The sequence below is a fragment of the Rhipicephalus microplus genome, unplaced genomic scaffold (assembly GCF_043290135.1).
Source record: "Rhipicephalus microplus isolate Deutch F79 unplaced genomic scaffold, USDA_Rmic scaffold_22, whole genome shotgun sequence".
NCBI classification, from domain to species: Eukaryota; Metazoa; Arthropoda; class Arachnida; order Ixodida; family Ixodidae; genus Rhipicephalus; species Rhipicephalus microplus.
Genome location: NW_027464595.1, coordinates 5,991,108 through 6,004,128, shown reverse-complemented (window position 1 = coordinate 6,004,128; position 13,021 = coordinate 5,991,108). Strand labels below are relative to the sequence as shown.

The following is a 13,021-nucleotide window of genomic DNA, read 5'->3' as shown; positions in this document are numbered from 1 at the left end:
ATGGTTACCTAATTAGGACTAGAGGTCTTAACTCACCCTGATCGACTCTAGAACTTTCACCGCTTTACTTTGCGCCAGTTTTCACGGCACGTAGTTTTCTGCATTTTCAGGAGCTTGTTCCTTTTGCTGGGAAGTTGTCTCGTCATTGCGGCGGTGTGGACGGAATGTTCATTGCTCCCGCTAGAGGCGCAACTGGGCTCTTCATTTCAAGAGCGCTCACTTGATTGCGTGCTGCCACTATGGAGACTAGGGTGCCTCGTTGAGTGCGATGCACTCTAGAGGCGACGTTTGTTCCACTGTCGGTTTGCGCTCCAGTTTGTTAGCAGACTCCTAGGTGACCGCGTGTATACATCGCGCTCGCTCTCGGCGCGCTTCTTTTCTCTTTCGCCAATAGCGCTACGCATGATGAACACTGCGGAAGCCAAGGTGGCGGCACGAAAGACTCGCAATGCGGCGGAAGCGCGCGCTCGCCGTCAGGACCCTTCTTGAGCTTTCCACTACATCTTAAATTCACGATCCTCTGGATTTGTACTTCACGGATCAAAAAGCCATAATACTAAATCTAAAAGGTTACTCTGAGCCTATGTCATCCGCAAGTAAGCTCTTGAGCAAAAGGCATATACTGCATCGGTATATAAAATCTGTATACAGTAAATTATTGTGTAAATAATAAAAATTGTGCATATAACGTGTGTATAGAATAACAGCACAACATATCTCGTGCCACATCGTTATCTCATGATGATTACGCATATGTACAGAGGATTGACGGTTTACCGAATACAACCTCTTGAGCAAGCTCCTTCATCTTCATTCACTTCGTACATATGTGGGAAATTTCTCTCTTCCTGAAACAGGCGCACTGTCGCTAAACTAACAAAATCACGCATTTTCACAAATTGAGTGATAATGACTTCGAAGTACACAGGCATTCTTTTGAAACCATCACTCTATTTACATACACAAATATATTTTGAAAGTCGCAAAAGTGTCCGTAATGTCTACGCTGAAATTGGCGACTAGTATAACGAGTTTGTGCTTCTAGCCATGTTATATTCCGCCACAATAATGAGCGAAGTTAGTCGAGTCTCCAATCTTTCCTTTCTGTCTCACATATCATACATTACCCCAGCATTCCCTGTGCTGCAACTGTGCATTATGGCGCGGACGAATTGAGTTAGCCCATTCTCCAATCTTTCTTTTCTGTCTCACATATAATACGTTACCCGAGCATTCCCTCTGCTGCGACTGTGCATTATGGCGCGGACCGATCGGAGAAGGATGAGCAGTGTGTAAAGTTTAGGTGCATCGACCCTGAAAAGCTTTCGAAAGAATCATTTTATTTACTTTGATTTGATGCTGTTACTGAGTAAAAAGCAAATGACAGTCCAAGTGTTATGTTGCACAGAGCACGGCGGCGGAAACCATGAGGAAGCTTGTTGAAAGGGGCGTGAATTCCCAGTGGGCCCTCTCCGTTACCATGAAAGGCCGATGGAATACACTGAAAGCCGGACAACCGGCCGCATTTCTGTCCGAGTGTGTTCACGATCCAGCGGCGGAATCCTTCGGAAGCTACACAGAAGTAAGTAATGCAGTAAGCATGCTAGCGCAGCGGTAATATTTACTGCTTGCTTAAACCAGTGTATGATACAAACGCATGACAAAACGGCTGATTTATTTTGGGTGAGAAAACTTGCGCTTGTTGAGCGTGGTACCTGTTGGCGAGTGCATGATATATATATATATATATATATATATATATATATATATATATATATATATATATATTTGTGCCGCCAGAACTTGGCGGGTTACTACATATGAACATTACTGGAACATGTTCTCTCAAAATGTTGTCCGGAATCAGTATTCGGCTGGTTCCGACCCCGTGCGAGAAAGGGAGCCACCACTTCTCTAGGCGGCCATTGCTCTTCCTCCCACCTACGCATCACCGGCACTTGGTCGCTTAATCTGAAGGAGAAAACATCTTGAAAAAAGTAACTGCGGACATCACGTATCTTAACGTCCATAATAGCGAATATTCATAACGCTTAGTCTTCTTGCAACACCAGGCACGTCCGCCATTTTTTGTTTGGCACGGTCGCGGAATCGATTGCTGGCGCCTCTTTAAGGAAAGGTCAAGGAGAGGTTGAACGACGGTATTTGGTGGAGCTTTGAGACAAAGAAAATGCGTATTTTTCTTCCGCCATACAGCGCGAAATATTCAGGGAGCCTCACTGTGCTGCCACAAGCTGGCGAGGACAGAATATGGTCTAGTGGCTAAAGTAGTGGCTAATGTATTCGGCTGCTCATCCGCAGGTCGCTGGTTCAAACCCCGGCTGCGGCGGCTGCATTTCCGCTGGAGGCGGAAATGTTGTAGGCCCGTGTGCCTAGGTTGGGGTGCACGTTAAAGAACCCCAGCAGGTCGAAATTTCCGGAGCCCTCCACTACGGCGCTGTCATAATCATATTGTGGTTTAGGGACGTTAAGCCCCACATATAAATCAAATCAATGTTGGAGCTTTGCGTGCCTCAAAACTACCCCTGACAGCAGCTGCACGAGGCGTTTCGCTAAGCTGAACTGCTAATATTTAGTAGTGTTGGGTTCCCATCCGAGGTAGGCGTTCAATGAAAGTGTTCATTGCAGAGAAAATGTGACTCTCAAAATTTTTCAGATGACCTTCTGCAGCAATATTTTCCACTGCTGTGATATTACGCGTCATATATCGAAACTGTATTTGTTCTACGTGACTTGGGCAACGTTGTGCTGCATTCTTAAATTAATAAATATTTTTGCCGCAGCTATTGAACATCTTTCGAATTAGGATTTGTCATATTTTAGGAGCTTGCTCGTTAAGCTCCAGCCCAGTCAATTTTGTGGCCACCGGCGTGCCTACACTTCTCTGGTCAACACTCACGATGGCCCTGCCGGTCACCCCTCTTATGATTCCAACAAAGCTCATTAGAGGCGCGCTGCGACACAAGGCGTCTGTTCTGCAGAATTCCACAGAATGTAAACTTCCTAATAATGTTGATAGCAATCATGGACATATTAATCAAATTTTTTAATTTTATATTTACCTTGAGGCTACGCAGTACACAAAAGTTAGCGTTCGTGGACTAGATGCACTGTGCTGCCTTAGAACGTCGTCACTGAGTGTAAATGAAGTGTCCTCTGTATATCAAGATGCTATGTGAAACGCGTCAGTTTCCTCTCTTTTTAGAATTGAACTCCCTTGCAATAGGCTCTCATCTAGTTCGCCTTCAACCAATATGGCATGATCTTTAACGCTCTTCGCCTTCTCAGAGTGGTCATTCGGTCTGGCCACATTTACATTACTACCCAGCCCGCCTCCAACCACACCTTGTTTATTTAGAAAAGTGCGTCTGCACTCTCAAGCCGCTCTCTCAGAGTTGTAGCATTTACGCTATATCAAAAACGAACACTCCCCTCTTTCTCTCTTAGGGAGTTATACCCAGTCTTAGACCTTGTGCGTGGCACCTGTTGCTACATTCAGCGGTAAGAAAAAAATAGGCAACCACCACATCAAAGCATAATTAGGCGATCGCCGTCGTTACCCTGGAAATTATTTATTGCTCATTGAATTGAGCAAATGAGAGGTAATCCTAACTTTTCGCGATATGGTATGCGCTTGGCCTCTCGAAGGTTCCAGCACAGCCATTTTTGTGAATAGAACAGAGAAGTTTTATGCTCTCGAAGCCTTCCGCTTCTTCAAGGAGCTCCTCAGGTCTGTTAAAATCTTCACTGCCCTTCTACCTGTCATACTCTACTTGAGGTTCTCTTTCTAACGCAAAGATATGACGAGGTTTAAGGTCTGCCTTACTGAAATCCAACTCACTTTCAATGTAACTGAAATCCGAGCACACCTTATCCACTGCCTCACACATCTGGCTCTAAAACAGCGAATTTAACGCATTTTGACAACTTAAGAAGCAGCTGCAAAGTCTCATACTCCCGTTTTAGCCAACTTTTTTTTTTCGGGTGTCTCTATACCTCGAATAGCCTTTTACTTTTACGCGTGTCTGCCTTGAACTGCTCACTCTAGCTGCTTCAATCTGCTGTGCTAAAGTGGTCTAGGAGCTAATGTACTCGTCTGCTGACCCGCGCGTCTGGGGATCAAATCCCGGCTGCGGCGGCTGCATTTTTGTACGAGGCGAAAATGCTGTAGGCCCATGTACAGATTTGCTTGCATGTTAAAAACTTCAGCTTGTCGAGATTTCCGGATCCCTCCACTACGGCGTCTCTCATAATCATATGGTGGATTTGGAACGTTAAACCTCACATATTAATACTTCAGCTTTCTAGCTTCCTATATCGCAAACCTTCCATCCTGCGCTCGCACCATTTGGCCGTCGTACCACTTCCTAAACTGCAATCCATTGGGAGCCATACATACCGTCAGCTCCAACAACCAGCTCATCATGGTTGTCACGGACTGCCATTTTTGCGACCAGGCGTCACGGCAATTAACGGGCGCCGTACTACCCCGCTGACCGGTGGGAACTGCGGGCACATGAAAGAGAGCCGGGAAGTGCGGAATGGGGTGTTCTTCTTCGAACGTTGCCGCCGACGTTTGATCCTTTGAAATGTCACAGACTGCCATTTTCGCGACCCGGCGTCACGGCAATTAACGGGCGCCGTACTACCCCGCTGACTGGCGGGAACTGCGGGCGCATGCAAGAGAGCCGGGAAGTGCAGAATGGGGTATTCTTCTTCGAACGTCACCGCCGACATTTGATCCTTTGTACCTACAGCGGCATCTGAAGGTTCGTGGAAGGCCGCGATGTACCACGAACAAGGTTTAGACTACGGGACGCACCGGCTGAGAGCCAAACAGTCTGACCGTTCCCACGGGAAAACTTCTGGTGGCCAAGCCGTATGACAGCACCCCAACAGGTTGTCACTCTCGCTAGTTGAGGGCCCTCTCCCAATTAAAAAGGGGTGGGGTCAATATATTTTTGGGGCGGAGTTTCCAACAATGAAACGCGCATGATTGGACCCATGTAGAGGTCTCGTGTCCCCAAGGACGAGAGCGAGGGGACACGAGGGGGATTTAGGCACATTATTTTGCCCTGCTAGGCAGGCTGACCAACATGGTTTAGAAACAGATCAACAAGTATCTCTTCTAGAAATTCTTAGTGGGGCTCTGTATCGGCTGGCTACCTAAACGTAGCCGTTCGTCTAGTTGTGACGCGATCTTAACGTCTGCAACGTAGACATCGGGACTTCGCTTCGAGTTAGCTCCACCTGCCCGAGGTCACCTGCCAGCACTAGCCTTCCGGAGCCACCAGCGTCGCAACACCACCGACATCGCAGTCGTGCCAGAACTCTTTTCGACTTCTCGCATCCGATCGTCGGGGACGCAACGCTGCCGGTCATCACACGTATGCCTTCACCTGTTTATATCTTCGAACTTTATCCTCCTTAGTTCTATTGTTGTTGGTTTGTGTAGTTTGTAATAGTTCTCTCTCGTAAGCTGATTTATTGTTCTTTATATGTATATTTAGTTATATCAAGTGTTGATGTGTTTTGTTAGTTGTATTGAAGTGTTGTACTAGATCCCTCTGCTGAAATATCACTAGAGTAATGTTTGTTTTGTTTTCTCACGTCTCTGATCTCTTCACTGTTCCTGCTTGCGTACGGATCGAACTAACCTGCTGTCATTCCTGTCGCCGACTTCGCGCTGGTGACGCTAGAGTGGTAGCTTGTAACAGTGGTTATAGCCACTGTCAAAGCTTGTAATAGCACGTCTTGTTGCTTCGGACGCCATTTGCGATTCAGGTATTTTTTGTTCATTTCATTATCACTGTGTGGTTAAGCCACTGAGAGCTTTATGAAGGAAAAAACCGTTGGTTTAGAAGACAACAGAAAACACTCATTTTTATTTAAAGTAAAAAAATTGCAACATGTACACGGAGTGAATGATGGAGAGTGGGGCTAAGCATCCGTCCATTCATTCGTTATTGCTTCCGTCCGTCCATGCGTGCGCCTGTGTGACCATCTGTGCGTGCGTCTGTTCGTGCGTCTGCACGTCCATCTGTACGTTCGTCCCTGCGTCCATCGATGCATCCGCCCCTGCGTCCATCCGTCAATGCAGCCATCCGTGAGTCCGTCCATGCATCTGTCTGTGTGCCCATTCATTCATCTACTCAACATTCCAAGTACCACCATTCGCATCTTTTGGTCATTTATTCCGCATTGCACCGCCATCCAGCGGACATTCCAAGGACTGAACGAGAAGTGGCACACTCACACTTTCTGACAGCTTGCGCCTCGTGTCTGCTTCCCACCTTTAACCATCTCGAGTTCATGGTATATACTAGTTCACTGTATTCGTGGCGATACGGCACAGCGCTCGCTAAACCTTTCTAAAACCTAGGAGGTTATGCCCAGCGAGTATAACGTAGCAACCCTTTCTTGTCAGATAGCGCTCAATGTACATGCCAATGGCTGCTAAGGGGGAATGAGGGACAGGAGACTTTGGTTCTTAGTTAACGTGCACGCTGCGATTTTTTTATTGTTCAACAACGCACAGAAGAAATCTCTCACCGGCACCACCTTGGAGGTCAAAATGTAAGACTGGTTACACACTACGACTACTACTACGACTACGAGGAATGAACGGGTGGTGCTATAAAGAGCTCCACCCCTAAAATATTTCCGTCAATCTACACACTCAACAAAATGTTCACAGCATGTAGTAGAAGACTCAGAATGAACCAAAAGGTCCAAGTTTAGTCCATTGAGCTAAACTATCAACAACGCGCCTGAGTGGCGCAATGGTGAACCTTGTGAGTGTGATCACACCGATATGTGGAGGGTTCACTAGTGCATTTGGCATGAGTTGGTTGGTTAACGTGAGGCGACGCGGGCTGCTGGGCGACGCAGCGTGAGACCAGGGGCTACGTAGCCAGGCAGCTCAATGCACAGTGCAGAGCACTTGCCCGACTGCTGCTGCTGCTGCCTGTCAGCACCGAAGTCCGCAGTCCCTGTACTGAAGTGCAGGACTGCATGGCTACGGTCCTATAGAACGGGAGCTTGACAGCAGAAGCTCCCGCTTCGTGGTGTGGGTCCGCTACCCGACAGCCGATCTTAAGCACCCGGTCCCACGACCACATTGCGCTCGTCTCATTCTGCTCCAAATCTTTTTTGTTCTGTACCTCAGTATCTTCCTTAAACTCCGGCCCACATGACTCGTCCTGATCATTGACGACTGGACCAGCGTGTTGGCGCACACTTTCTCTCTTTAACATCTTCAACGTTGCACCATCCATCCACGTGTGCGATGCTCTTTAATGATTTGGGGCCACTTGAGCAGCACCGCGCTTGCACTCAATCATGTCTTGCGCTTTGTGACATGCATTTCCACCGCGCAAAACAGCGCATCCTACCAACCTGTAACTTTTCTTATATTGTTAAAGTCTCCAGCGAGAGGCGAAGGTAGGTTTTAGCTATTGGGTAAGCGATACGAGCAGGGTACGATTACTGTATCGCGTTCGACTCTGTTTACACGCCGCGCTCAAGGTGGACTCATGGCCGGTTTGCTAGCTTGATATTCATTAAAATTGGCATTTTGCTAGGTGACTATAACGCGAACATAAAAGATAAATTGGGAAATGAAAATCGTGACACGCATTTTCATATACAGCAATATATGCCGCGCCTAATTGAGCTCATGGCGGGTTGGCGACCTTGATAATAACTAATGCGTGAGGGGACAGTAGAACGAACATAACTAGAGGTAGTAACGAGAAATAGGACAGGCATTTCATGTAAGCGAAGTTTTAGCAGCCTTGCTTGTGAAGCGCTCGCAGTGGTTTTGCTTTCTTGATATATATCAAAACAGGTATGTCCTAACGTCACTAAATGACGACCATAAATAACACAATATAAGCATAAAGTAGGACATATCACTTAGTTTGTGTGCAATAAAATATATGTTTTTTCACCACCTGCCAATCATATCACCAGCACGTCATAGGCGGGGAAATTTGTAACTGATGGCGTACACAATGCGCAAGTCATGATTTTCGCTTTACCGCCTGCCCCTTACATTTGTAGTACACGTGCATTTGTCGTAGTGATTTCGGCATACATGCAATGATTTAAACTGCCCCGAGAAAGCCAAGACACTTGATATAAATCATGTTGTATATAACCTGCGTGTCATTGTTTGCAGGTTAAAACCAGTCGCTTATGTTCGTCAAGCACTCTTGTCACGCCGTACTAATTGTAGTATATACAAAGTTAGCAGAGCAGCCGCCAAAAACACCGAGGTAGCGGCGTGCAGATCATGTGCTCCATCACATGCATGTTATAATTTTGTACTCGTGCCTTGCCAGTTATATTTGACACGCCGTCATTTATGCCACATCATTTTCAGTACAAGTCCCTTCAATTAAACGGTCCGGAAAAGCGCAGTCCTAGGTGATTGTACTAATAGAGGGATAAATAAATAGATATATATATATATAAATAGATCGATAACTAAGTAGACATAAAGATAATTAGACATATAAATAAATAGATATATAGATATTTTGATAAATAGATAGATTCATAGATAGAGAGATAGATGGATAAAAAGATATATAGATATTTTGACAAATAGATAGATAGTTAGATAAATAGATAGATAGATAGATAGATAGATAGATAGATAGATAGATAGATAGATAGATCAGCTCTCATTTTTATAGTGTTAGCATGGGGGCGTGTGCGTTTAGGTAAGTGAAATTGCCACTTACTTTTTGTTGGTCAGTTGAAAAAGAGTGGTACACTTTCCTTGGGGCTGCTGAAGCACAGGCATTGTGGAAAGCATTGAGTACTTCACGTAAAACGAACAGTGCTCCGCTGCAGTGCCAGTCGCCCTAGACCAAATGTGGCGGTGGTGAAGCATGGGATCGGGCTTCTTGGTATTTCATTATCAAACTACTCAGTACAAAAATACACAACGAGCACAAAAAGCGAGAACCAGCGCAGGCTTTTAACTAATTTATTATCACTAATAGGCACTATATAAATACATATGGTGGTGGCCCGGATGATCGTGGTACATTCCCAGTTTCTATTACATTGTGGATGTTTACCGGCAAAGACGAAGTTGGCGCATCGCTAGTTGCCCGTAACTAATGGTGCACACATGCTGGCACGCATTCTCTTACACAGATATAGATGACTATTTGACACTACGACCCAAAATTATCATGTCACGTCCACTTGTGATGAAGTCTCTTTAGTGGTAATTCTTTGTATTGGCTGCAGTGACTGAAAATGTCACGGCAATGTTCGTGCCTGTGCGTAGTGAGTCAATTCAGCGCTTACGAACGCAAAGAGAATAGCCGCAGGACACTGTCCTTGTAGTGTGTCTTAAAAGTGCACCAACATACTATACTCACTTGTAGTTCGGACATACCATATACGGTTGCCATGAAGGAGTGGTTGAAACGGGCACAAAAAAGTGTCTTTGCCTTAGGTATGTCACTTAAGTGTGTGTGTGCCTGTGTATGTGTATGTATGTGCATGGTTTTGCATGTATGTGCGTGGGTGCGTATATGCTTGGGTGCGTATATATGCTTGGGTGCGCATACGCACACGCAAATATCGCCATGGCGTTCAGCTCTTAGAGATGAAGTTTAAGATTCCCCCCCAATTTTCCTGCGTTGAACGTATAGTTAGCGTCAGAAGTTTCGGAATGGCGAGACAGAAGAAAATGCCAAATATCTGCTATGTGTTACCAGAAACCTGGACGAGATATGCTCGAGTGATTTTAAAACGTGCTAAGATCATGTGGTGCGCAGTTCGACCAAAACGTACTCCCGAGTTTCTGTAAAGCTGTGGCCATGTGGCCTCTCAAAATTGGATGCTTATGATATGGTCTGTTTGTTTAATATATTGGTTGAAGGTTTAGTGACTTCGCAAGCATAAGCCATGATAACAATAGCAAATGAATACTTTTGAAAGCTTATTCATTAATGAGAGATTCAATATCACGAGCTGATGGCACAAGGTTACAAATGTACTTAAAGTGTAAATGTTATATATTCTGTGTTTAGTCTGCATGTATTACCTACTATTGCAAATAAGTTCTGCCTGGACCTGCAAGGTAGCAAAAGGTTAAGAAGTCGCTTGGCTTCTTGCCACAAACGAATGGTTGTCTAGTTTACCTTTGTTACTATCTACTATACGTCCGAATCACTTTACGTGTTCAAATTCATGTCCGATGTGCAGTTGTATCTTCCACAGTTTTTTCATGACTTATTTGTATATATATTCGATTGTAGAGATCCTCTTAGAGTATAAAAAACGGATATGTGACGTATGCCAAATAAACGAATAGCAATGTCAATAATTCCATTCAATGCTACCTGCACCCCCTGTCTGTGATTCTCGTGTCATGGCCTTTCGTGTAATGTCAAATTTGTGTGTAAACGCTGAATCGACTGTGTACCTGTTCTCTCACACACTCCTTGAATCAGGTCTGCCAAGATCCCAGCTTTATTAATGGCTCCAGATACAAAGCGGGAGCTTATGGGCCACTGTATTACAACCGATCGGATGGCCGGACATTCACGTTTGACAATGAGACCACTCATGTCGACAAGGTAGGGGAGCATTGATGCCAATTGAGCTTCATTGTGAATGTCGTTAAATGTTATTTGAAACGTTTCAAGTGCTTTGAATAAACACGTGACTCTAATATCACAGTGACTACACAAGGTGGCACGCCGAACAACAATTTTCGGCTCCCTCGCCACATTCGATGCCTAATTTACAACTATCGCAGTAGTCGGCAGAGCCTCTTAATACTTACAGTTGCTCCCCACAGTCAGGTTACGTAGCGTGACGTTTATAACGCTATCACTGTCATCAGCAACAACTAACCATAGCAGGAACTTAGAGGCACTAAGCTACAAAACTATTCCTGTTTTTACTGGCCATATCCACAGCTCTGCAAGGTGAGGGCGCAACAGGGGTCCTATGCCTTTGGTGTCGCTGCATACGACGTGGACTACGATGACTTCAGTAACGCCTGCTCTTCTACAAACTATTTTGGTAAATTCAGCAGGCTATTCTGCCTCAAAGGATTGCTGAAGTACACCAAGGACGGATTCCGGGAACCTGAAAAATTGCGTGATTGCCTAAAAGAGTGCCAATAAATTAACTGATCGAGTCACCAATGCCCTCTCGCTATTATTTGCATAACATTGGAACATCACAACGTATTTGGACTGCTTCGACATTAGGTGCTCTACAGCCTTTTGTGGTTTAGATGTTTGTAGAACCATTTTTTTGTCGTGCGACAGGTAAATCGGTGTAGTAGAAACAAGGAGGTTTAAAAAAAACTTCTGGAGTGGAGGTCCCCTATTCACGCCTACGCAAGCGGGTGAAGCCGGGGAAACCGGTTGGCGGCCATCTTGCTCCAGGCAAGAGAGAGCGCAGACAACGTATCCAGCGCGCTTCCGTGGCGGCTTTTTCGAATGAAACGGGGCACTTAGTGTAATTAATTTCACTCGCATTTTTTTCTTCGTGTTAGATAAACAAGATCTGTACAAAGCCGTCAGTTACGATATTACACGTGAGCCGTACGCGATTACGTATTAGCGAATATGCATTACAACGGTTAGCTGCTGTAAGTGCGGATTCGCTTGCAGTTCTCGAAATGAGGCTCACGGTGGAAGCAACACAGGGGTATATGAGTTTTTATTCATTCACGGCTTTATACAATTTCCAAAAGCACATACAATAAAACAGAAACAATTCACATGAAAACGGCCTGATTCCCAAAACGCAGGTTATATCAGGCAACTCTATAACAACACACTAAAATTGCAAAAAATATAGAATATACCAGCTGCTCCGCTTTGTTCAACGCTGGTTCTCATCTGTACCTTACAGATTTTTAAATATAATAGTCCTTGTCAGCTGGGTTCGTACCCCACTGCGCGAGTTCTTGCGGTTGATTTCTTTGGAAATGTGGTGAAGCCTGATTGTTATATACAGGTTGGCAATCTTTTTCGCCAAAACGTAGATGTGATTGTCGAGTGGATCGCAGTCCAACAGATGAGGCTCTAACTCAGAAAATAATGCTTGTTCAAACACCTCCGTTAACACCTCTACCATGAGGCGATCACTGTTTGCATGCAACGATTTTAGGTCCTTACATTGAACCTGTAGGGCACGAAGCCCTTTCTCCACAGTGTGGCAGATCTTCAAGACGTCTTTCGATGGCGCCACCAGACCACCGTTTGTTTTCACAGCTGTTAGTGGTGGCAGCTCACTAGAGAGCAGTGCAGAGCAGCATTCATCGCAAGATGTGCCACCATAGACTTTCTGTGCCACAAATCCTGCTATATATGGCACTACTGCGCCGACAACAGGCGAAAGGCTTGTGGGGAAGCCCACTCGCTGGGTGCAATCGTTATCATCGTCGGGTGGCTGCAACAGTGATGATCGTCTTAATGACACCAGAGACGTTGGTGACTCAACAAGGCTTACGTCGCTTGAGGGACAGAGAACAGTCACAATATCCCGAGAACAGTTTCCAGCCTCTGATGATGCGACCTCTGTTCTAATAAGAAGACGCTTGTAGGCAGCTGTAAACTGGCAGGCAGTGGGGTTGTTGTTATAGCCGCCCTTTCCTCTTACGCAACCAAAAAATGTTTTCAGGTGGTCTTGAGACATTTTGTGGGTGAGCAAGTACTGCAGCTTCCCTGTTGCCACAAGTCTATCGAAGAGTGCTGTGACACTGCGCATACAGATCAGGAGTCCCACAAATCCGGTTTTATTGAGGCTCTCGATCACTGGTTTTTCTTTTGCGTCCTTGAGTTTTGTTATGTACAATTCAGCCTTCTCAAAAAAGGTCCTCATGGACGCCTCATTTGCCTTTCGCAGAGCTGCCTTGTACGACCTGCCAAACGGGTTTCTTGAGTTGAGGACATCAAAAAGACGGTCAAACATTCGTATGAATTCAGCCGTAGCATGTGCGCCTTTGAATTGC

The 13,021-nt window shown here is 45.4% G+C and overlaps 1 protein-coding gene across 1 annotated transcript in view; it reads left to right on the top strand.

The window, feature by feature from the left end:
• Positions 1-11,180, top strand: part of LOC142786337 (uncharacterized) — a 39,931-nt gene extending 28,751 nt beyond the window's left edge. Inside the window, exons 4-6 of the mRNA XM_075883969.1 lie at positions 1,409-1,582; positions 10,500-10,625; positions 10,971-11,180. Of these exons, the coding sequence (XP_075740084.1) occupies positions 1,409-1,582; positions 10,500-10,625; positions 10,971-11,180 (510 nt within the window). The remainder of the gene's footprint in view (positions 1-1,408; positions 1,583-10,499; positions 10,626-10,970) is intronic.
• Positions 11,181-13,021: the final 1,841 nt, after the last annotated feature.